At 36.6% G+C, this 25,636-nt stretch overlaps 1 protein-coding gene across 3 annotated transcripts in view; it reads right to left on the minus strand.

Moving 5' to 3' along the window:
- ARFGEF1 (ADP ribosylation factor guanine nucleotide exchange factor 1) overlaps nt 1-25,636 on the minus strand; it is a 105,511-nt gene that overhangs the window by 27,407 nt on the left and 52,468 nt on the right. For all 3 annotated transcript variants that reach the window (XM_054708718.1, XM_054708720.1, XM_054708721.1), the window contains exons 11-23: nt 23,671-23,770; nt 23,423-23,562; nt 23,210-23,318; nt 22,380-22,581; nt 18,916-19,027; nt 18,376-18,581; nt 18,048-18,132; nt 12,472-12,643; nt 10,544-10,695; nt 7,008-7,136; nt 5,906-6,064; nt 5,030-5,180; nt 973-1,063 (exon numbers count right to left, since the gene is read on the minus strand). In XM_054708718.1, the coding sequence (XP_054564693.1) occupies nt 973-1,063; nt 5,030-5,180; nt 5,906-6,064; nt 7,008-7,136; nt 10,544-10,695; nt 12,472-12,643; nt 18,048-18,132; nt 18,376-18,581; nt 18,916-19,027; nt 22,380-22,581; nt 23,210-23,318; nt 23,423-23,562; nt 23,671-23,770 (1,808 nt within the window). The remainder of the gene's footprint in view (nt 1-972; nt 1,064-5,029; nt 5,181-5,905; nt 6,065-7,007; nt 7,137-10,543; nt 10,696-12,471; nt 12,644-18,047; nt 18,133-18,375; nt 18,582-18,915; nt 19,028-22,379; nt 22,582-23,209; nt 23,319-23,422; nt 23,563-23,670; nt 23,771-25,636) is intronic.

The raw sequence follows: 25,636 nt of genomic DNA on the forward strand, positions 1-25,636 counted from the left end.
AACTAATATTAAAAAGAACACTAAATGTTCTACATACTGGAAATTTTAAAAATCTGAAAGAAACTAAATATTCCCGTAATAAAATAAACCAGAGTATGGGTTTTCTTTTAGAAAACAAACTAAAAATGAGGAATACCTGGTAATGTCTATAATATACCAATTTCCAAGTCCCTTTGGAAATTGGTATATTATAGCGTTCCCGTTGCAGGAAAAATCCTGCAATAGGGTTTCCTGCTGCACTCTACCCCGCCCCGCCTCCGCTCCTCCCTTGTCCCCTGGCCCGTCTGCTCCGCCAGCCCACCCTGCTCTCCTTCCTTCTCCCCTGGCCCCGCCTCCGCTCCTCCCTTCTCTCCCCCCCCGCCCCCGCTTGCTTGCTTCTCCGCAGCTTTGCTCCCTTCAGCATCTCTTGGCTTTTTTCTATGCTGTCTTGATATGCAAATTAGCCGCCATCTTTGTTGGGGTGATTTGCATACTCGTCCTGATTGGCTGGTGGGCGTGGCTTGGGCGTAGCGAAGGTGCGGTCAATTTGCATATTTGTCTATTATTAGGTAGGATATTGGTATATATAATGAGAATTCTCAGCAAATCTCTTCATTTTACCCCTAATGCAGTCCTCTATCAGAAAGAGAAAATACACTCTGTTTCCCAACAGGGATAACAAGGGGAATGTTTTCTATACAGGAAATAAAACATTTGTGTTCTTTTTCATCAAGGTTATTATTTCCTTAATGCCCACTACTATCTACTCTAACTTACATTATCATACTGTTTCTTTCCTATATTCTATAACCTAAAATGCAAAAGTATGTGCTTCATCATTTGAATCATATCATATTACAATACAGTCTCACATTACTTAACAAAAGTATTTTTGGCGATAAAATTTTCCGTTTACTACTGTGCAAAAAATATCTAAACGCGACAGAATTAAACGAGTATTCATTTGAAAAGGGAAGAAAGTGAATACCTTACCTATCTACAGCAACAACAACACTTTGAGAACTGGTTTCTCCAATGGATTCCTGAATACTTGCTATCTGCTTCCAGTCCACATTTCCTCCAACTATCACACATAAAAGAGAGTTATTTTAGTTTGAAAATAATTCTGAATGCTGGAAGAACACACTTAAGAGTTCTAAAATACATTTCTGAAATCAGTTATTTTCCTAATGAAAGAAAGAATGCGTTGGGTGAACAATTCGTTTGGCATCAGTGACCTTTATCAAAGCAAAATGTGCTTAATGAGCTATACTAATTGGTACACAGACATGGTTATAAAGATGTAAACTGTGTTTACAAAAATTACACAAATTAGGGCCACTGAGAATTCAGAGCACAAAATTAATGACATTAGGCATAATTACGCTTAATGTTTAAGAAAGACAGCACTCGCTCAGGTTCCTATGATACCCTCTAAGGATGACTCCCAAGTCCACATAACCAGATCTCCCCTGTCATTTAATCTTCAGTCCCTGTTTATAAATGCTTATTGGAAATTCTAGCTATATGTTTTAACATCCTCTTATTCAAAAGAATAATTTATTTCCCCAAAACAATGGTTCCATATGTCAGACAGCAGAACAACAACTTCCCCAAGTTTTCAAACTCTTAACCCAGGGGTCCTCAAACTTTTTAAAAAGGGGGCCAGTTCACTGTCCCTCAGACCGTTGGAGGGCCGAACTATTGTTTAAAAAAAACTATGAACAAATTCCTATGCACACTGCACATATCTTATTTTGAAGTAAAAAAACAAAACGGCAAAAACACCCGCATGTGGCCCGCGGGCCGTAGTTTGAGGACGCCTGTCTTAACCTTACAATCATCTTTAAGATCTTTCCACTAGTCACTAAATCTTGCTTTTGACCTCTTTTCATATCATTCATTAATTTTCATTCCTACTCTGTTGAGATGCTTATAATTTAAGGCCCAGATAATTGAAAGTTTCCTGATTGCTTTCCTTGCTGCTAATTTCCCCCCTCTTAAATCTCTCCTTCATTCTCTTGCCAGATTAACTTTCCTAAATCATCAGCTTCATTTTGCTTACTATTACTTTCAGATAAAGTATAAACTTTTTAACACAGCATTTAAGGCAGTACCCTTCAACATTCTAGACAATATCGCGTATCTATTTAGGGCATTCCCTCAACTAACTAAAACCCTATCTACCAAGATCCAGTTTGAGTTCTCAATGAAGGATTCCTATCCATTATTCTCATCTTCCTCTGAACTAAGCATTTACTTAAAGAAGTACTACTCAAATCAGAATTTCTTCCATATAGTTTGATATAAATTACTTTGGTTGTGTTAATATTGCCTTCTCAGCCAGATAAAAAGGTCCCTAAGGTTAGGAACCAAGACATATACACTTTTTTTTTTGTATTCCCCTACACTTCACTCAATATTAAGTGCAAAGTAGATGCTCAATAAATATTGTTGACTTGACTGACCAGATACTCAATAAATGCCTTTAAGAATGGAAACATAATAGATGACATTATTTAAACCAGCTGGACTCAAATTCTATTCTAGCTACCGAACAAAGTAAAAGAGATGTCCTGTCCTCAGAGTTAACAATTTACCAGGAGAGACACAACTTACAATCAACTTTAATACAATGTAATGATTACTTCATGACTGAAGCAAACTAATTACATATAATACAAGTTTTGCTAATATAATTAATTTTGATGGGATAAAGGAGAATGGGGCTGTTAACCCATGGGAAGGTTTCAAATATGAAATATTAATTTAAGTTGGACCCAGAAAGATGATCATGTGGGAAAGGAGACAAGAGGAAAAGCAATTCAGGTAGAAGGAGCAGCATATATAATATACTGGAAGTGTGCAAGTGGATCAATCAGATAAATATATACCCAGCCCTATTAACTTGGCTAAAATGAAATACTTAGTACATTAATAAATTGGGCATAATTTATATTGGTGCATAACTTAGTGCAAAAATTAATACTTGGTACATAAACTAATACTTGGTGCATTATTAAATGCTGTTAATAAAGGATATCAATTTATTTAAACACACACACACACACAGACTAAACCAACTTGATTGACTGTTCTACATCTTCTAGCCTTAATTCTGACTAGAGCATCCTGCTGAAGAAAGCATCTGTTGTCTGAGTAGGTGACAGAGCACAGATGTACAGGGGTGAACATCTGCTACACGGGATTAACCAATGAGATGGCCTGAAAAGGCGGGCTCTGCCTAATGGGTCAAGTCAACAGACTGGCTCTCTCTTGAATGTAGACTCAAAAATGAGAGACCTGATCTATCAGGAGTGAGTGGAAAATGCGGCAGGCCAAAAGAGACAGATAATATAAGAGAAAGCCTAGATAAAGCATGAAAGAGGTAGTAGAGTATCGTTGGTTACTTGAATGGCTTGGAAGCCTGAAATTTTAATTTCACTTCCAGATCCCAAAATGTGTATATTTTCTGTAAATGCACTTCTGAAAGAATAAGGCAGACTGTCTCATATCCTTGCAACCTAAATGGCACAACGGCATAGTGATCAATTTAATTTTAATTCACTTCCAAATATACTAATAGTAAATGTTATCAGCATGCATCTTTTATTGTTTGATTAAACTTTTAGGAGATAAAATACTTCACTGTTATTTTTAGTGTAACCTACTTCTGTTTCTTGGCAAAACTGAGCCTTGGCAATTTGTACCTGTCATTATTTTGGCCTTCCCACACTCCTTAGTTCTAAAAAAAAAAAAAAAAAAAAGCCTTTCAAAAGCTATTGAATCAATCATTGCACATTCATTTCACTTGCCTGTAAACATTTTTCATCTGTATCTTGTGCTATCTTCTGGAGTAATTATAGTTCTAATGTTCCAAGTCAGACTTCCAGATTATATAAGTCACCATGCAGGTGCTCAGGCAGCTCTAAATCCTGCTGCTGGGTCACCAAGTTATTAGGTCTACAACTGCATCACCCAGAACCACAGCATCTAAGATACAACTGAGGTACAGACTGCACTGCTGGCTGACACAGTTGGATAAACACTGGGAACTAATTGTCCCAGTCCAACTTGAAGCCACATATGGTCCTGGTCTTTACTTCTTTCCCTATGGATCGTTTTTCAAGCTTGAAATTCTTTTGGATTTCCTAAGACTTTTTACTGCAAGCAACAACAGAGAAATCACTAAAAGATAAAAAGAGAAATTTTCCAGAAATATAATGTTACAGTACAAAGCTTTAAAAGGTAAATACTCCTAGATCTCAGGTGTATTCCTTCTTGCTAAGTCATGTCTCTAGATTTCTTGGTTAAAGTGGGGTGGGGAATAAGGACAGAGAATAATCCAGAAACCATTAATAGATTTGCCACAATACCAAATCCATTTATACATATATTCTTATTTAATCCTAACAACTTTATAAGTAGATATTACCATTAGTTTGCAAAAGAGGAAACCAAAGCTTAGAGAGTTAATTACTTGCATACAGTCAGGAAAACATTTGCAGAATTCAAACCTAAAAGTACAGTATTCAAAGTGAAAGACAGTCTAAACTTTGCCTCTTCCCTGATGAAACTTTTTCCCATTTTTCTATTGGGTTAAATCTAGAAGTTCCTGGCCAGACTGAGCACATGGGAAACCATGGAAAAGTTTCCACAGTGGCAGAAGAATTTAGGTAGGTCTGCACAGTACCTTTAAAAAATCTGAATGTGAGTGCTTTCTCAAATTGCCCCTACTATTTACCATCTTATACAAGTCTTCACTCATTTAAGTTACCTATTTTGTCTTAAAAGCAGATAACTTTAAACTGTACCTTTCTTCTACCCCCAACTATGAGATTAAGACTAAACCTCATTTAATGTTGCAAACTATTTCAGGCAAAAAAGACTTAGTTTTCTATACATTTATCTTGCTTTTCCTCAGAACGATAGCCAATAGGCATTTTATTATACCCCTCCAATTATATTTCATTCCTACAATAAAGTTACTTAGATTGAGCAAGTTAAACAATTTTTGATACTTCATAGAAATAATTTGTAAAATGCTCACCCAGCCCTAGCCCCACAAATTCATCAGGAGCCTGATCTTTTGTTCCAGTAAGAGATCCTTCTCTGCCTCGCACTGTTCCAGAAATGTATCGAGGTTTCACTCCAGTTCCTATAAGTTGTGCAAGCTCCAACTGACTGATGCACTTCAGAATCTTAATTTTAAAAAAGGAGAAAAAACTTAATTTCATGTTAAAAATATTTGCAAATATATTTAAATGTATGCAGCCAGGATTTAAACTTAGGCTAGATCATAAATCACTGGAGGCCCGGTGCACCGGTGCACTGTTTCGTGCACCAGTGGAGTCCCTCGGCCTGGCCTGCGGGGATCAGTGGACCTCCACACTGCTGCAGCCCAGCCTTACCCGCTAGCTCGTCGGGCTCCAGTCTGCAGTCTGCTGTCCGCGACGATTGCGCACAGTACGAAGTAGTGCGCAAAGTGGCAGGTGGCCAGGGAGGAGCCTGAGCCCATGCTGGGCACCCTGCCACTCCCACTCATCCTGGCCCCCCTGCGCCTGCCACCACTAGGGTGTGCAGGGGGAGTGTCCACAGGAGAGGCTCATGCAGCTGCACTCCCCAGCCGTCAGCCCAGCATCTGGTGCGCGTCTGTCAGCTGAGCAGCACTCCCACTGTGGGAGCACACTGACCTCCAGGGGGCATCTCCTGCATTGAGCATCTGCCCCCTGGTGGTCAGTGCACATCATAGCTATTGGCCGGTCATCCCATCACTTAGGCTTTTGTATATATAGATTATAAAAAGCTAACTGCATTTACCCTGAATGTAGTTAATTTTCTCCCCAAACACTTAAGCATGTCAGTGATAGAATATTTAGCTCATTTTATAAACCAAATTACAAAATTAAAAATAAAGTGCTTATACCTCATGCCATGAATTTCCTAAATAATTTCCATCAGTATGAGCCACTGTGATAAGCGTTTTTATTGTGTCAATGTTCTTCTGTTTCATTTCAGTAATACCAGAACTCACTGTAAGTAAGGTAAATCTTGCTAGTGCCTGAACATACGCATCTCTTTCCAGCTATAAAAAAGAGAAAAGTATACTTGACGTGGTTGTAAACACAACAGAGTGATCCTTAATTCCCTAATGACAAACTGTTTACTTGTTTAGTAAGTTTTTAACTGACAAATCATAACTTATATACAATACCTCAAATTAGAGTATTTTTTTTAAGATAAACGAAACAGAAATTTCTAAAATACAAAGGTGAAGAAGGTGTCAAATCAAAATGAGATTTTATTAATAAATTCATATAGAGAAACATTCACTGAATATTTCAGTTTCAAGTACTGTGTGAACTAGCAGAAACCTTATTTATAAATTTGCTCATTTTTTCATTACAACTAGACTGTGCTTTGTAAGTCCTATCATTCATAATCAAATATAAAACAGTTTTTGAAAAAGAAAGTAAGCTTCAACTATATTTATTATCAGACAAAGCATATAGTTACTAGAAGGGGCTATCTTCATGAAAATTATGTACTATAGACCTGGTTCTCTTAAACTTGTTCTGAGAGTTAAGACACACACACACACACACACACACACACACACACACACACATATGAAACAGTTCATTCTTGTATTATTATTTATTAATTATTGTATTATTTTCTATATGAACAATTATAAACCTACTTTCTGTATATAAAATATGAAAATATATGTGATTCAATAAGTAAGAACTTCCAACATATTTATTTAAATAAGATATTGAAATTAACATATAGGAATTCAAAGTCTTGGGGAAGAATTGCAAACCAAAGTTATTATGATGAATTTTAGGCACATCAGTATAGAACTACTCCATCTGTCATAGATTCTCAGATTCTTAAATATTAAGATTCATTTAAATTACATCATAAACTTGAAATTAGTTTTTCATAAGTCAAACGTAAAAAAATAATTTAAACTATAGTAATGGCATAAGTAGACTGGCTACAAAAGCAAATTTCTTCATTACCTGAATGCTGAAAATGCATGCAATTCTGATTGCACATCTTATACCTTCCAGGCAAAGAGAGGCTACTTCAGTATCATCACAGTCTTGTAGACCCACACTGAATGCAGCAAGAAAAGGTGTCCAAGCCAACTAGGAAAATTAAAATTTAAAATATACCATGAGTATCAAGTGTTAATTAAAAATTATGATAATACTACATTAATATTTCTCAAGGCTTTCAGACAATAAATGACTTAAAGTTCTAAAAAAATCACACAATAAATTTCTTAGCATAGCTATTTGGAAAGCTTTCCTAGACAAAAGAAAAAAAAACACGATTTAATGCTAACTGGTTTTAAATAAATGAAAGAACAAGATCATAAATTCAGTAGAAGGCCTGAGTGCAGCATTTTAAGTGCAGCATTTATAAATTATTCACATCAATAAAATGGGATAGTCAATATTCAAAAATGATATTACTTGTACCCCTGACTTGAGAACTCATCTCTCTCTGCAAGCTTTGTCCCTTGCAATATTATGGGCCTTTTATTTCCAAGAAAATTCTTTAGCATTTTCTACTTGCAGCAATTCTATTACTTTCTTTACTTTAAGCCTGCTTCCTGGACACCCTTTTTTTTTTTTTTGCACACATTTTACATTGACATATCAGCGATAACCCTGGACAATACTTTAAAAATATAGTTCAATAAAATATTTCATTATATACAGTGAAAGCCAACAAACACTAAATTTTACTATAAAAACTGAATACCTAGTTTTAATGGAAAACAAACAAAAAAAGAGCTACCTTTTGACTGCTGAACATGCTAATGTCAAAACATAGAGATTATATTAGTGTGTCATGTATGACTTTGACATGTCTGATGCGAGACTATTTGCTTTTAGTAAGTCGTCAAGACGTAAAACTATAAACCATATAGCCATACAGATGAAAAAATGTTTATGGGTGTGCTATAGAAATGACAACTGAAATGTTTAAAAGATCTAAAAAGTTTTTAGCATTCTGAAGGGAAACCCAACACTTTGCTTGTAACAGCAGAAAGTTTAGAAGTAAAGTGTATAATCCCTAACAAAGGAACATAAGCCACAGTACCTAACTTCAAGTCTTAGCTGTGCCACTTATTTAATCTTTCTGAAACTCAGTTTCTTCCTGTTTAATACCTGGACTACCACTGTGGAGAGATGCTATGGGAAGCATATGAAGTGCAGAACTTTTAAAATACAAAGCACTACATGGAAGTAATAAATGACATATTCCATTAGAAACCCTATATAACATTTTATAGTAGAAGTATATGGTCCATAAGCCAGTAAATGTTTAACTCTATTAGAAATTAAAGACAATGATTTCTCCAATCAAATCACATCCTATCGGCGACGAGGCAAGCATTCCGCACCCGGCCAGGGATGGGCCTCTGGGCAGAGGGCACGGAGCGGCCAGGCCCTGTGGAGAGCTACTGGCACAAGATTCGTGCGCCGGGCAGCTAGCTGAATAACATCCAGGGACAGTGAAATTAAATTGCCCACTCATAATTGTATAAACCGTTACAGAATACAACTTGCCAATTGTAGAAAGATTCCTAGTAATGTGTATATCCCTTCATAGTATTATGCATTCTAGGAATCTCTCATTTATTCCTTGACCCAGTCAGTGCTTATTACTGAGCACTGTCTACAAGCCAGCAACTGTACCAGATATTGGGAAAGTGAACAGAACAGATTTAGTCCATTGCCTCATGGAGCTTAAATTAAAGAGGTATACTAGTCATATATTTTAATACACATATTAAAATAAATGTACAAATACAAATGGTTATAAATACAATGAAGGAAAAGAATAGCATGTTATGAAAAGGGACCTAATTTGAATTAGAGGGGTCAGAGCAAAACTTTCTGAAAAGGTAACATTATAAGTGGAAACTACACACGCAAAGAAAAGAGCATTCTAGACACAGGACACAGCTTATAAGAATGCTCTGAAGAAAAAATAATTTAGGACATTCTAGAAGCCTAAAGAATGCCATTGTGACTGTAGCTCAGTAGGAGACAGAAGAAACAGAAGAGTTCTAGTAATGAGTTTGGAAAGGCAGGTGGTCTCTAGACCCTCTCAGTGTGCTAATTTCATCAAGTGTCATGCAAAGTCAGTGAAGGGCCTTAAGGAAGAAGGTGAAATTGCATTTTTTCTTTTAAAAAGATCACTCTGGCTTCTGTAAATAGATAAGAAGTGCACATAAGGATGCTACAGTATTAAGAGTGAGAAATGAGGGTGTCTGAAGAGAACAATGGCAGTGCTTAGAGGATGTTCAAATGAACTATAATCCATATCATAAAACCTACTGACAAATTTTAATATGGGGAAATACTTATGTGAGAAACAGCAAGATAAAAAAATCCTATACATAGTACGATCACAACTGTTTAAGATAAAAAAGTAGTATATTAACACAAGTTTTTTCTGAGTGGCTGAATTATGGCTAGATCCTTATTTTGCTTTTTTCTGCCTCCCCCTTTAAAAAAAACATTTGAAAAACAACACAAAATAAGGGTATAATTTTATTCAAAACAAAACAAAAAGCTGCCTTATAAAATATATTTTATAATAAAGAAAAAGTGTTTATAATATTTCAACATGATTTTCTATTATTCCAAAAGATAAAGCCAGTTATACACCACTATTCCTTTTAACATTACCTCCCTAGTCCCCCTCCTATTCTAAAATTCTTCATCAACTTTAATATCATTCTCACTCAGACCTTGAAGTAAGGGTAAAAGTAATTATAAAATTTTACACCTAAAAGGAAGCACAGAAATCTTGTAGTCATTTGCACCACCCATACATATGTATAGTGAAGTCTGCATTAGAATTTAAATTATGATCTTTAGCTTCCACAGACCATCTTAATCACACAAACTGCAATGTATTTTACCCATTTTCCCTTTTCAAACTTAACTAGACTCCCCTCCACTTCCCTATGATCCTTACGACGCACTGCTTCCTCATTCTAAATTTGGAGAAAAGGAAGAAAAAAAGAATAGGAAATGAAAAAGGAATAAGAAATCAAATTTTAAAGAACCAGTACCATTGTTAGTAGATCAACCTATAAAAATAAACAATGCTCCTTTCTATTCCTTACTCTTTTTTTCTGGGCTCCAGGCATATCAGAACCCTCCTATTATATAGTTCCTAGGCCAGAAGCACTGAAAGAGAGCAAGCAGCTCAATGAAGATCCTTTGGCATTTTAGGTAACTTCAAAGGTTGAAATAAACTTATTAGAGAAAACCAGGTGAAGGATTAATGATCATTCTCTGAACTCTTTCTATTCTTAAGATCACACAGCTATTAATTCCTAATCGTGCATACATTTGTCATTCTCTTTAAGAAAAAATTTTGTGTTTGCCATGTCCTAAATAACACGGCTTTTGCTTCCTTGTCTACACCAACGGGATATGTCACTATATTTCCTTACGTGAAAAATATGCACAACAAAATTATATGTAAATGTATATTGCCACCAAAAGTTACTAGTAACTCTTACCTTAAACATGGGTCTCACATGCTCCAAATGTGTTGCACTTGTAAAAGGTGCTTGAACATGGCTCACGGCTTCCATAAGTGCTTTAGCTGTCTTAGCCATCTGTTCCATTTCTAAGTTATACAGAAGTCTTCTTTGTTTTTCACTCGCTACATCTGAAACAAACACGGTTAGCATTTAAAATAGGAAGCATTTAAAAATGCTATTTTCATGTTTTACTACAAAACAATAATATACCACATGATATAATTACCAATACACTAATTAAAAATAGTCCTAAGAAGTCAGACACAAATGGTCACATAATGTATGATTAGATGAATATGAAATATCCAGAATAGGTAAATCCATAGGAACAGAAAACAGACTGGGATAGCCAGGGCCTAAGGAATGGGAGGGAACCTGGAGTAACTGCTTATTGGAACAGGGTTTTATTTTGGGGTGATGGAAATGTTTCAAAACTAGATAGCGGTGGTGGTGGCACAACAGGTGAATGGACCAAAGGCCATTGAACTGTTCACTTCAAAATGGTTAATTTTTTAAAACATTTTTTTCTAAAACATTGATTTTAGAGAGAGAGAAGGAAAGAGAGAAACATCAATGGGAGAAAGAAACTTGAATCAGCTGCCTCCTACACAAGTCACCCAACGGGATGACTGAACCCACCACCTGGTCATGTGCCCTGACTGGGAATCAAACCCACCACCACCTTTGGTGTACGAGATGATGCTCCAACCAACAGGGCCACACCAGCCAGGGGAAATGGTTCATTTTATATTAAATGATTTCACCACAATAATGAAAAGTGCAAAGATCCTGCACTAGGAGTCAGGGAGAAGTAGAAAACCTATGAAGAGGGAAGAGAATACATACAAACCTGTCACAATAAATAGCATTAGGGAAACACCACAAACCTGAGATAGGAAAAGAGATGTAAGAAGAAATGGCATCTTTGAATGGTATCTCCTGAGTTAACAAGAAAACGATGGCCCTGACACTCCAGGATGATTTTAGTATTTCAGAACACCGCCATCTCCCTCCCATATCTAGCTCTCTAATTTGTTACTACCACATACGAAATAGGCCATAGAAAGAGGGATGTGAAGATGTTAGAAGAAAACAATCAGGAAACTGGTAACTCAGGTGTAAAAATGAACTCTTGATCAATATACTTAATGTTACAAGCAGAACTGAAGTTAACACACCCAAGTAAACTGCTGCTTGGTACTGAACTGCAACAAGAGTCAAGGATGCCTAATACAACATCTGGCTTTGTCACTGTTTGGGTTTTAGATGTAGCGATTTAATAGCTACAACCCTCGTCTCATTCCTGTAATCAAATTTTAGCTCTAATTTCATTACCACTGTCTACATGTACAGAAAGTCTAGAATGGAGCCAGGCCCACAGCTGGCCCCTAACGCTAGTTAGATCTAGGAACTCTACAGCAATACAATTTTTGGCACATCTGAAGTAGTGATTTCCGACTCCACAGCTACCTCACAATCCTAACCTTCCCCATCTCCTTGAATCACCCCTACTTTCAGCTTGTTTATCTATAAGGATATATGAAGAGATATAAATATGTTGCTTGTAGCTGATAAGGAGGCAGAAACAAAGATTAAGAATTGAAGTCTGACTATTGGGGTTTCCTGACCAATCTCTCTGACCTTCAAATCTGTGCTGAGATTAACCGCTAAATGGACACGTGTGTATTAAACACACACTAATCCATGCATATTATGTAGCATTTTTCATTAGTCATTGATCAGAGCTACTTTTCTTCAGCATGTGAGAAAAAATACAACCATATCAGCAAATGCTACAGTATATAAATACTATCACTAGAATAAATACTCTAAGTGAAGAACTCTTTCAAGTACCCATATTTTTCCTCCTGAGCAATCAGGATTCAAATGATTTGGATACCTACTTTGCTTACTTGATTTTGTAGGGATTGTTAATTCTTTCGTTTCTTTCAATGATATCTTTTTGCCAGCTATTTCATTGTAGATGGCTGATAGATACTCTTCAGGAAGGTCTTTACTGTCATTGATACCTCTATTCATCTTAATGTACTGTTCCTTTGTCATTTTATTTTTAACCTAGAAATGAAAAGCCATTATAATTCCTAAAAATTAACATAAAAATTTCACTCATATTTTAAGAATTTACATACTCTTATGAGAGAATTTATAAATATTTTGAGGACAAGAAGTGAAAAATATTCAACAAAACATACATTAAAATGAAAAATTCACAGAAAATGACAGCAATGTAGAAAAAAACCCATCCTGGCACATGCTAATTCAACTTGCTCTACTATAAACATGAATCAAAGCCAGTTGTTACTAATGACGAAGATTAAGACAAAAATATGTGTTCTAAATGTACCTCAAATTAAAAAAAAATTAGCTGACACACTACATATAAAAGGTAATTTAACTATAAATATTCTAGGTGAAAAAGAAACATAAATGACTTGTTAAAATTCACCTATATTTTAACTTTGAAAACAATTATGAAAAGAATTTATTTTAGGGACTCTTTTAAAGTATTCTTTTAAAAAAAGATATTTTTATTGATTTCAGAGAGGAAGGAAGAGGGAAAGAGATAGAAACATTGATGAGAGAGAATCATTGATCGGGTGCCTCCTGCATGCCACTTATTGGGGATCGAGCCCGCAACCCAGGCATGTGCCCTTGACAGGAATTGAACCTGGGACCCTTCGGTAGGCAGGCCGACGCTCTATCTACTGACCCAAACTTGTTAGGGCTAAAGTGTTCTTTAAAAATGATGTCATTTATTACAGTTCATATGGTCTTAAAGTGTATATCATATGGGGTCATAATTATGGGTTCAATTTTCTAACTGGCAACTTAGCTTTGTAGGAACCCATAAGCACAGTGGCATGCTGCATATCAGCACATGATGCCAGCAGTCTGACAGGAGCCACAAGACAATAAGCTATCACTGCCAGACCAGTACATGTTCTACAGACAGAAACTAGTGCAATCAAGACAGGACACTGTTCTCAAGATTTAACACTCCCTAACTGACATGGGTTCAGAAACTTTTAACAATCTGATACTGTGAAAGGCAATTTTAACATTTCTTCAAAATAACTTACATGAGAAGGTACATATGTATAGGAAGACATGACGCAGATGCACATAACATTGATAATTCATTTATAGAACCAAATTCTTTAAAAATACAACATTCTAAAAACAAAGGGAGGTAGTGTAAAACATAATTCTACTTTTGGTTTAGACAGAAAAACCAGATAGGAAACTCTGAAATATAGAGACAGACTCATAGATAGAGAGGAGGCAGACAGCTGGGGGATGAGGGAGGGGGGAGGATGTTAGGGGTGTGTGGAGGGATTTAGCAAAAAAGAAAAAAAAAATGAGAGAAAGAACTCATGGACATGGACAACAATGCAGTGATAGCCGGGTCTAGGGGTGGAGGAGGGAGGGCATAAATGATGGAAAAAATAAAAAGATATCCAAGTGAGCCTTTAAATGTAGACTGCCTTATACACCCATGGGAAAAGTGTTATGCTAGACCAGTGATGGGCAACCTTTTGAGCTTGGTGTGTCAGACTTCGCCAAAAAACTGAGCATAACTTGGGTAGTGTGTCACTTTGAGGAAAAACCTAACTCCAAGACTCTAGTCGCAAATGTTTCATCCTCGGCATGCGGCCTCATGTCATCAGAAATGGCTACACATGTCAGTGTTGACACGCGTGTCATAGGTTCGCCATCACTGTGCTAGACAATGAAAACCCTAAAAGTGGGCTGCTTTTACTACACTGTCAGTAATACGACAAAGGAATATTTTTTTTTAATTAAGGTATTATATGTGTACATATCTTACCATTGCCCCCCCTCCCCGCCCTCACCCCCCCGAGTTTTGTGTCCATTGGTTATGCTTATATGCATGCATACAAGTCCTTCGGTTGATCTCTTATCTTCCCCACTTCTCCCTAACCTTCCTGCTATAATTTGACAGACTGTTTGATACTTTACTGCCTCTGTATCTACCTTTTTGTTCAACAGTTTATAATATTCTTTATTATCCATAAATGAGTGAGATCATGTGGTATTTTTCTTTCATTGACTGGCTTATTTCACTCAGCATAATGTTCTCCAATTCCATCCAGCTTGCTGCAAATGGTAAGAATTCCTTCTTTTTTATGGCAGCATAGTATTCCATTGTGTAGATGTACCACAGTTTTCTGATCCAGTCATCAGCTGATGGGCACCTAGGCTGTTTCCAGATCTTAGCTATTGTAAATTGTGCTGCTATGAACATAGGGGTGCATATATCCTTTCTTATTGGTGTTCCCAGTTTCTTAGGATATATTCTTAGGAGTGGGATTACTGGGTCAAATGGGAGTTCCATTTTCAGTTTTTGAGGAAACTCCATACTGTTCTCCACAGTGGCTGCACCAGTCTGCATTCCCACCAGCAGTGCACGAGGGTTCCTTTTTTCTCCGCATCCTCGCCAACACTTGTCGTTTGTTGATTTGTTGATGATAGCCATTCTGACAGGTGTGAGATGGTACCACATTGTTGTTTTGATTTGCATCTCTCAGATAATTAGTGACGTTGAGCATGTTTTCATGTGTCTCTTGGCCTTCCTTCTGTCTTCTTTTGAAAAGATTCTATTTAGGTCCGTTGCCCATTTTTTTATTAATCATTTATCTTCCTTTTATTAAGTTGTATAAGCTGCCTGTAGATGTTAGAGATTAAACCTTTATCAGTGATACCATTTGCAAATATGTTCTCCCATACAGTAGGCTTTCTTGTGGTTTTGTTGATGGTTTCTTTTGCTGTAAAAAAGCTTTTTATTTTGATGTAGTCCCATTTGTTTATTTTCTCTTTAGCTTCCATTGCCCTAGGGGCAGTATCGGTGAAGTTCTTTTGGCATATGTCTGAGATTTTGCTGCCTGTAGATTCCTCTAGTATTTTTATGGTTTCCGTCTTATGTTTAAGTCCTGTATCCATTTTGAGTTTATTTTTGTGTATGGTGTAAGTTGGTGATCTAGCTTCATTTTTTTGCATGTATCTGTCCAATTTTCCCAACACCATTTATTGAAGAGACTGTCTTGATTCCATTGTATGTTCATGCCTCCTTTGTCAAATATTAATTGAGCATAGTGGTTTGGGTCAATATCTGGATTCTCTATTCTGTTCCATTGATCTATATGTCTGTTCTTGTGCCAGTACCAGGCTGTTTTGAGAATAGTGGCTTTGTAATACAGCTTGAAATCTGGTATTGAGATCCCTCCTACTTTATTCTTCTTTCTCAGGATTGCTGTGACTATTCGGGATCTTTTTTTATTCCAGATGAATTTTTGGAGAGTTCTTTCAAGGTCTGTGAAATATGCCGTTGGTATTTTAATGGGGAGTGTGTTGAATCTATAGATTGCTTTGGGTAGTATGGACATTTTAATGATGTTGATTCTACCAATCCATGAACATGGTATGTTCTTCCATCTGTTTACGTCTTCCTCTATCTCTTTTTTCAGTGTCCTGTAGTTTCTGCGTATAGGTCTTTTACCTCCTTAAGTTAGGTTTATTCCTAGGTATCTTAATTTTTTTGGTGTGATGGTAAATGGGATTGCCTTTTTAGTCTCTCTTTCTGTAAGTTCACTATTGGTGTATAGAAAGGCCATAGATTTCTTGGCGTTAATTTTGTATCCTGCTACATTGCCGAATTCATTTATTAAGTCTATTAGTTTTTTGACGGAGTCTTTCAGATTTTTTATGTACAATATCATGTCGTCTGCAAATAAAGACAACTTTACCTGTTCTTTTCCAATTTGGATGCATTTCTTCTTCTTGTCTAATTGCAATGGCTAATACTTCCAGTACTATGTCAAACAGGAGTGGTGAGAGTGGGCATCCCTGTCTTGTTCCTGTTCTTAGGGGAAATGTTTTTAGTTTTTGTCCATTGGGTATGATGTTTGCTGTGGGTTTATCATATATCGCTTTTATTATGTTGAGGTATGAGGACAAAGGAATATTTTAAATGAGTAAACTCTTAAATGATTTTTTTCAAAGGTCTATATAAAATCAAGTAATCCTGGTAAATGCACAGTTGTTGAATTCTGGTGTTTAAAACTAGGAACAACTCTGTATGGTATCCACAACTCTGTAATTCTTCCATTATACATTTGGTATATACTTTTCATATCAACCCTGCTTTAAACATCTCAACACACACACACACACACACACACACACACACACAATCCCTATATTGCCAAGCTTAATCTCAAACTAAATAGGTTTTAATTTTTCAATACACCTCAGATTAGGAAAAAGCATATAGTTTATTTCACATCCTAAAAATAGTAAATACCATATGCTGCACTACTCCTAAGAAGTACAAATAAATTTTTGCAAATAGATTAATTTATAAAGGTAATTTTCCCCGAGGATACCCAAGCGTGTTTTTGAAAACTAAGCATAAAATACCTAAAATGTTTAAAATAAGTGTTTGCAAGTGGATATCAGAAATCAAGTTATATTCCTTAACATTTAAAAAGGAATTATAAATTTTATGAGGAAAATAAAATTTGAATACTTCCTGGATATCTGTTATTTTATTATTTATTCATTTATTGTCTGTTTTTGTTAATCTTCACCTGAGGATATTTTTCCATTGATTTTTAAAGAGAATGGAAGAGAGAGGGGAAGACAGAGAGAAACATCGATGTGAGAGAAACACATCGATTGGTGCTTCCTGCAGGTGCCCTGAGCAGGGCCTGGGCCAGGGAGAAGCCTGCAACCAAGGTACGTGCCCTTGACTGGAATCGAACCTGAGACCCTTTGGTCTGCAGGATGATGCTCTACCCACTGAGCCAAACCAGTTAGGGAGTGGATACCTGATATTTTAAAAGTATTGTTAATTTTTCTGAGTACTGGTACTGGGATTATGTTTAAATAGAGTATTTCTCTTTCAGAGATATATAATTAAATAAATACAGATGAAATTATATGATACCTGAGATTTGCTTCCAAATGATCTGTGGGAGAGAGGGGGATATAAATAGAAGAAAATTGGCCATAAGTTGATAACTGTGGAAGCTGGGTGACAGGCACAGGAAGAAACACTATACTAATCACTCTAATGTTTAAGTTTAAAATGTAAAAAAAAAGAAGACAGGTTATATATAGTGTTTTTTCATGTTGCAATTAAGTATAGGCAGAAGAACTATATCATATTCTTAGATTAAAATTTATCTTAAGCTTTATACAACTGTTAATCTTCAGACAGACAAATATAGATCTATTTTACAGATATCTAAAAGTCTAATTAGAATAACTACCAGAAACTACATTTGCGAATGTATTCTACACTAAATTAAACCAATCAACAAACTGGGGTATTTGACTAAACAACATTAAAATTTCAACTGCTACTTATTAATTCAAAAGAACTCAGAGTACTTAATTTGTATTATTTATTATAGAACTGGCTTGGAAGAAAACATACCTGTGGACTGTGAAGATCTGTGGTCAGCATAATAATTGAGTAAGCCAGAACATAAGCAGTATCTGCACTAGCAAAAAGGGTTTGTCTGAAAAAATAAATGTGTCATGTTATAAACTTGTACTGGTTTACAGTTTTATTAAATTAGTCTCTGCAAACCCCAAAGCACTTTTAATTTACTTTTTCAGGATTTATGTTTTATCTCAGATTATAATTTTTAAATGGAACTATCTGATTACCTCCAGATCATAGACAATCTAAGTTTCCTGGGGGCAGAGGATTATGAATCTCCTGATAGTTGGCAACCAGTAAGAATCTGAATCTTGCTTACCCTTGGTTGCATTCTAGATATCTTGCAGCAAATTTTTCCATCAATCGATCAATTTTCTGAGCTTCCCCTGGAAGACGGAATCCTTCTAGAAACATTCGAAGGGCTGAAACAAAGTCCTTTCCTGAAAAGTCATGTTGGTCCACATATGCATACATGACTTCTTTGTTAAACTTATCATTGTCTCCCAGGAACTCACCCACTTGAGTCTAAAGAACAAAAGACAAATTGATATCCCAATGGAATATTTGCCAGCCAGCCAGCCATTTAAAAAGCAGAAAAATCCACAAGACCCACAGGTTTTGACTATAGGTTTAACTATTTCAAACATGAAGCTGTAAGTTAAACATACTGAATGTGTTTATAAAAAAAAAAATCAAGGTATTCTTTTGAGTTTAAAGAATTAAAGAGCAAAATTAAGAATACCTAAGTATATTCTTTAAGTTTTACTTGCATACTTGGGAGGGCAACAATACATATCATTATTAACTTAAAAAGAAATTTTATAGAAAAGGTTAGAATGAACTAAAATGGAACTCTTACAGAGTCTAATCTTTCTTCTTGATGTAAGAATTGAGCAATATCTTCAGGTGTAGTGCCAAGCATCCCTTGTTCTTGGAGGTACTGTATTCCTCTCTTTGGTTTCTTATTAAACCTACATGATATTAAAGTTAACAGGGACATTATAAATAGAAAACCATTGGTATTCCTGGAAAAGACCTTAGAGTAAATTGATTTTCTAATAGCACTGAGAAAATAGAAACTCATTTAATATAATCTGTGCATGAAAACATAAAAATATTATACTATACAAAGTTTTCCACCTACTAATTCTAAGTTTCCTTTTACTGAACTTGAATTCAGTGACTGTTTTAGCTATAATCTGACAGCACTATTTCTTTTATTAAAAAAGACCTCTAGATACCCAATGTTTTCCAAATAAAGTCCAAATTGATGATGAGACTGCCACATAAAATCTTTCTTAATATAGCTCGTTAATTTTTCATCCCCTCTTCTCATCTACTCCCACATATCGTCTCATTCCCGAAACATGATGCATTTGTGGCCCATTTCCTCTGCATGCCCTTCACCTGCTCCACTCACTGGGGAACTCTCCTTCATGCTTAAAGATCCAATTTAAATGTCACCTCTTTCTTTCCAAATCATTTACTTTGTACTTTTATTGTACCAATAATTACTTTGGCACTTCATCACCTGTCACCTGGGTATTGCAAGCATTCTTAAATGGTCTCCCATCTCTTGTTTTGTTCACATTCTAATCTATCCTCAGGCTGCTGGCAAGTCATCTTTCCAAAAGAGGAAACCAGGTGCTGCTGCTCCTCTGCTTAAAATCCTTCAATAGTAGTCAATGCCAGGAGGTACAAGACAAAACTCCTTTACATGGCAAATAAGGCCTCTGTAATCTGGATCCAACTCAATGCTTTCATCTCACCTCCTGCTACATGCTTCCCCCTCACAACTCCCCCGACCCCTGCTGTGCTTAACCATAGTCCCCAAATGTTCTCCCTTTTTTCTCTGTGCTGTTGCATATCTCATTCTCTCTCTGAAATGTCCTTCCTGTTCAGTCCTCCTAATGATTTCCCCAGTTAAGTCTTAATTCAACCATTACCAAGTACACAAATTAAAATCAAACATTTTCACTGAGATAACCGTAATCTTTGCTCTACAGAAGCTCTCATTCTAAAGCTAGAAACATGATTTTCAAAAATTACAATAGTAAAAGTGCAACAAATAATGTGTTCACAAGGTAAGAAGATAGCACAGAAGAAGTGACTAATTTACTGAGACGGTCATGATTTATTTTCAGAGGAACTGTGGAACTGAGCTTTGAGGAATAATCACATCTTTTATAAATAGTAAGAAAAAACATCCCAGAGTGAAATAGGTCAGACTAATACATGAAAGCATAAAACAGCATAAGAAATAGTTCAGCATTGGTGGAGCAATGAAGTGAGATAAAGAAGTGGCAGGTGATAAAGTTTAAGAGTTCGTCAGATCCAAGTTGTGGCCTTATTCCTTTAAGAGCAAGAGAGGGGAGAAACAGAACTAAGAATTTCATTCAAAAAGAATAGCTGTGAGAAAAGACTAGAGAATAAATAAGACCAAACAAAGGTAAACTAATTAGATTATACTATTTATTTAGTGACAAATCCAAGGGGGAAATCTAAGGTAACTCCCCAAATTTTAGCTTATAAATTTAGTAACATCCTGGGGTTTACTATCCTTAATAAAAAAATACAGAAAAAGTGGGTTTTCTGTTTGTCTTTTGTTTTGGGTAGGAGTACTGGGGAGTTGATTATGGAGAGAATGTAGACTGATAAATTTGATTATGGACATGCTTAGTGGAAGAAGCTATGCAATATTCAGTGGAGATGCCCAACAGGCAATTACAGATATGAGTCTGCACATCAGTGGAGGTATTTATGTTAACACTTGGGGGTAGTGAGATGTTAGTAAATAGTAGCTAAAGTCATGAGAGAGAATACAATCATCTAGGAGAAGATACAAAGTAAGATAAGGACCGAGGGACAGAACCCTTAAAATGCTAAGAGGTATGCAGGAGATAAACAGTCCAGACCAAGACTGAGATGGCATGATCAAACTGGAAGAAGGGACGGGACAGAGTGGTGTCATGGAAGGAACAGCTGTGAAAGGGTTGCACTGAGCACAGCCACAGGACAGCATTTTCAAGGAAGTCGGAGGCAGAAAGCAAGCCTAATGGCTGAAAGGAGGGCTGGAGGCTAGTGGCTGACAGCAGGGAGACCTCCACTTTAAAGTCCTATGACAAACGCCTTCTCACTGCTAAGTACTTGACGGGAGTTATACCTTGGCAGTACTTTGTACAACACTCTATTATGGACTTTACAAGTACCAGTTAAAAAAAATGTTTTGCCAAGATTTAGACTCTCATCTTGAACACAAGGACCAGTGTCTCCATGGTTCTTGGCACACAGCCCCAAGTACCAAATGTGTGTTTGCTGAGTGACCGGCCGAACTTCAGTATGAGTGTCTGCCTAAACTACTAGAGCTTGTGCCCCTGATAAGTAAGGGATATTTCACTTATCATTCATTCCAGGACCCTGCATAATGTCTGGAACACATGACAGTGTGTAAATTATGACAGAAAAATTAGAATGAAGTGTTAATGGCAACTTCTTGAGACAATTTTGTGATATTTATAATTTTGTGACAAAGAATGTGTGTACATTTTGTCAATTTTTAAAAAGGTACAAATACACTGTAAAAAAGGCATTCATCAAAAGGCATTGCTTAAGATTCAGGAAGAAATGCTTTAAAACAGAAGGAGCAAGCTAACTAAACAAACAAGGGAATTTTTAATAATTTACAGTAGCTAGATTCATGGAAAAAGGCCAACAAGTTTATTTTTCCTTATAGCATCTCTTTGAAAAAAGAGATGGGCAATAGGAGGGATAGCAGAGTGTAGTACTTAGACAGGAAATAGTCCAGAAACAGGCTGATATCAGTTTAGTAGCCAGGTTGGAAAGGGTCATTATCACCATATGAACATATAAAAAAGAAATTAACAACAATGGATCAATAACGAAAGTAGCACATTTGTAACTCAGGTGAAGAAAATATAAAACCTATAAAGGAACAACACTAACTAGTTCCATACTTTTAAGTTTTTTTAGCTGTCACCTGCTTAGGAAATATACTGGGGGATTTTATAACTGAACTAAATAAATAACACAAAACTGCAGATGCATAAAACAGCATATACAATGTGGTGCAAAATGAATTTAATGTGCATTACAGAGTCTGTTTGGGCTAGAATGCAATGAAAAAGGGAGCTGGTTAAGGAGCCAGCAGAAGTCAGCAAGATTTTGCCCTGTTTTACTCATTAGAAGGTTGTGATAAGAAGAAAATAAAAATAATCCAAAGATTCAGAGAAACCAAGGGCAATGGTGGCACAGTACAGGCAGAGGGATATCCAAGAAAATTTCTCTTTAAAATCAGACACTCACAAATCTATCCCTTGTTCTATTATTTCTTTTTGTTGCTTTAAGACTTCAAACTGTTCTGGATTATCAGTGCCAGACATCTGTGTGCTATAGCTGCCTATTCCTGATGATGATGTTGACTCCAGGGAATTTAGACTTCCATATCTGTTTATTGTCTCGGGGTGTTTGATATCACTTGTCTCTTGTTCTGAGGGTTTTTCCTGACCTGTAAGTAGAAAAACTGATACAGTAAATTACTCGGTCAAAGAAAAAAAAAAAGTAAAAGGTAAAAAACATTCAAGATATTGGCAAGATATTTCACTGGTGCTTAGATATCTGTTTGATACAAATAAAATATTAGGTGCAATATATATATATACAATTTACATCATTCAAAAGAGTTCCTTTTGCAGTCACAGTGCTGAGTGTCTGCTGGGTTTCAGCTCTCAGCTCATGACAACCAGTTTTCCTATAGGAACTTGACTAAGGTAACACCAGATAGCCCTGAAACTATGAGATTTTCTGAGTAAGGATAAATCTCAAACATGCACAAACAATTCTATCTTCTTATACTGACTTTTATATATTTCTTCTATAACTATACTTTAACAAAATTGCATAAATATGCTTCACTTTTATATAATATTCAAAATACTTCTAGAAAGAGTAAAGTTTGGATAACTAAGTTGATAAATTCATTATTTTAAAGCTCATTATTTAAGTTACAGACAACGCTTCTTCGTCAGTTAAATGAATACAGACATCACGAAACTGGCTTAACGGCATCTGCAACTAGCCTCCAAAGTATCATTTGCTTAAAATGATGAAGAATTATACTCAAAATGTCACCTTACCGAGAGTTGTCTGCGAATTGGGGTTCACGTACTGATCCTTACTCCATTCAACCATGCACTTCAAAATCGACACTAAGCACTCTAAACCTTTTTTCCTCAGGCTTAATTCCTACAAAATAATTCAGAATAAGAATACAAACAAGATCTTTTAAGCAAAACACATAGCACTTCCTTGGCAAAGTTTAAATTTGAAAATGTTTTTAAAGTTCTTACCTGAACATTACTCATACCAAGTTCCTGACTGCCCCGGCCTTGAGCAATTTTTGATAGATCATTTACTAGTCTTTCAAATATATTTGCTGCATTTAAGTCACAGTCATAGTTTACATAAATATCCACTACACTCTGAGCATCTGTAACAAGACAATATATTAATTAACAAAGGGCATCTAGTATATGAGTATATTCAACTTTTAAATATCTCATTATATGAAAGAGATAATATGGGTAATTTCAAATACCTGCACAAATCCTTGTCAATGTCTGAATAACCATCCATTTGTGGTCAAAGGAGCTGGTAGAAGTTTCCAAAATATATAGGAAAATTTCTTTAAAGAACACCTGTGATTAGGGGAAAATGTCCATTTTAAAATATTGCTTATAACTCATGTGATCACTTTTTAAATATCCCAAAGTTGCAGAACAGAGACTAGGATCCAGGTTCCTCTGGCGTCAATTCCTTTTGAGTCCATCTCGGGAACATCAGGACTAAAATCCTTAGGTGGGTGACTGAAGCGAGCCCTTGCAGTAGGAGCACTGCACTTCACATTAATTTGTTTGCTATCACATAGCCACTACAGAAGAAGTCTACAAAGATTTGGAGTTCCTCTGAATAATTTCCTGAACGTATTTACAAAACTAATATAACTCATAATTCATTTTAACACACCAGAGAGCATAAACCATATTCTATTCATCAGTCAGATGGGGTGGGCCAAAACAAGTTTACAGTTGTGAGTATGGGAAACACAGTTTATTCTTGTACTAGAGGCTCGGTGCACAAAATTCATGCACGGGGGGAGGGGTGTCCCTCAGCCTGGCCTTCACCCTCTGACAATCTGGGACCACTGGTTCCTAACCGCTCGCCTACCTGCCTGCCTGATCGCCCCTAACCACTTGCCTGCCTGCTTGACCGCCCCTAACCACTCGCCTGCCAGCCTGATTGCCCCTAACCGCCTCTGCCTCGGCCCTTGCTGCTTCATCCAGAAGGACGTCTGGAATGATGTCCTGTCCAGTCTAATTAGCATATTACACTTTTATTATAGATTTATTAATTATTGTATTATTTTCCATATAAACAAGTGTAAGCCTACTTTTGCCCCACCCTGTATTTTTCAGACATTATAACACTGAGCAAACCTAATTGTTCCTAGTTTTAAAAGTAAGTAATGTTGTAATCCATACAATAAAAAGTATCTATCCAATTCTCATGGACTATTTTTATCATTATTCACACAAGTGGAAATCTCCATTGTCTGAAAACTACAAACTATTTTTCACTATTCTTTTAGACCAAATAACATCAAGCACAAAGAAGCTAACCTAATTAAATACATTTCAATTTAAGAGCTAAGAATTTTCAGATTCAAATTTACTTTGGAAAAGTGACTGTGACTTAGAGGGGATGGCTAAAAAAGTAAATCAGAAACCATACTGTATTAACACCTATGGAACACTAGAGGCCTGGTGCACGAATTCGTGCACCAGTGGGGTCCCTCAGCCTGGCCTGCGGGATCGGGCCAAAACCAGCTCCTCAACATCCCCCAAGAGGTCCCGGACTGTGAGAGGGTGCAGGCCAGGCTGAGGGACGCTACCAGTGCACGATCAGGGCCGGAGAGAGATGTGGGAGGTTGGCCAGCCGGGGAGGGACCGTGGAGGACTCCAGGGTATGTCTGGCCTGTCTTGCTCAGTCCCTCTCAGCTGGACCCCAGCAGCAAGCTAACCTACCAGTTGGAGCATCTGCCCCCTGGTGGTCAGTGCACATCATAGTGACTGGTCGAAGGTCGACTTATGCCTCCTGGTGGTCAGTGCACATCACAGCGAGCAGTTGAGTGGTCTTAGCATATCATTAGCATATTACGCTTTGATTGGTTGAACGGACAACCGGACACTTGGCATATTTGGCTTTTATTACATAGTATATGTATTATGAACCTAGAAATTCCTATTTACAATGAACAATGATTAACATGTCTCCCCAATTTGGATAAGGTACCCTTGGAATGTGCTTTTCTTTCACAAAACTCAACACATTTCTAGTACTTGCCTAATGTCAGTAGGTTACTATAAGACTGTAATCTCTAAGCAGGTAGGAGCCAGGTTTTTCTTGCCAAGCACTGTGTCCACACTGCTTGGCATATAGTAGGCATTCAATAAATATTCATGGTCACAGTTCCCAAACTGCACCAATGTGCCCCAGAATGCTAA

The sequence above is a fragment of the Eptesicus fuscus genome, chromosome 19 (assembly GCF_027574615.1).
Source record: "Eptesicus fuscus isolate TK198812 chromosome 19, DD_ASM_mEF_20220401, whole genome shotgun sequence".
In the NCBI taxonomy this organism is placed as follows: Eukaryota; Metazoa; Chordata; class Mammalia; order Chiroptera; family Vespertilionidae; genus Eptesicus; species Eptesicus fuscus.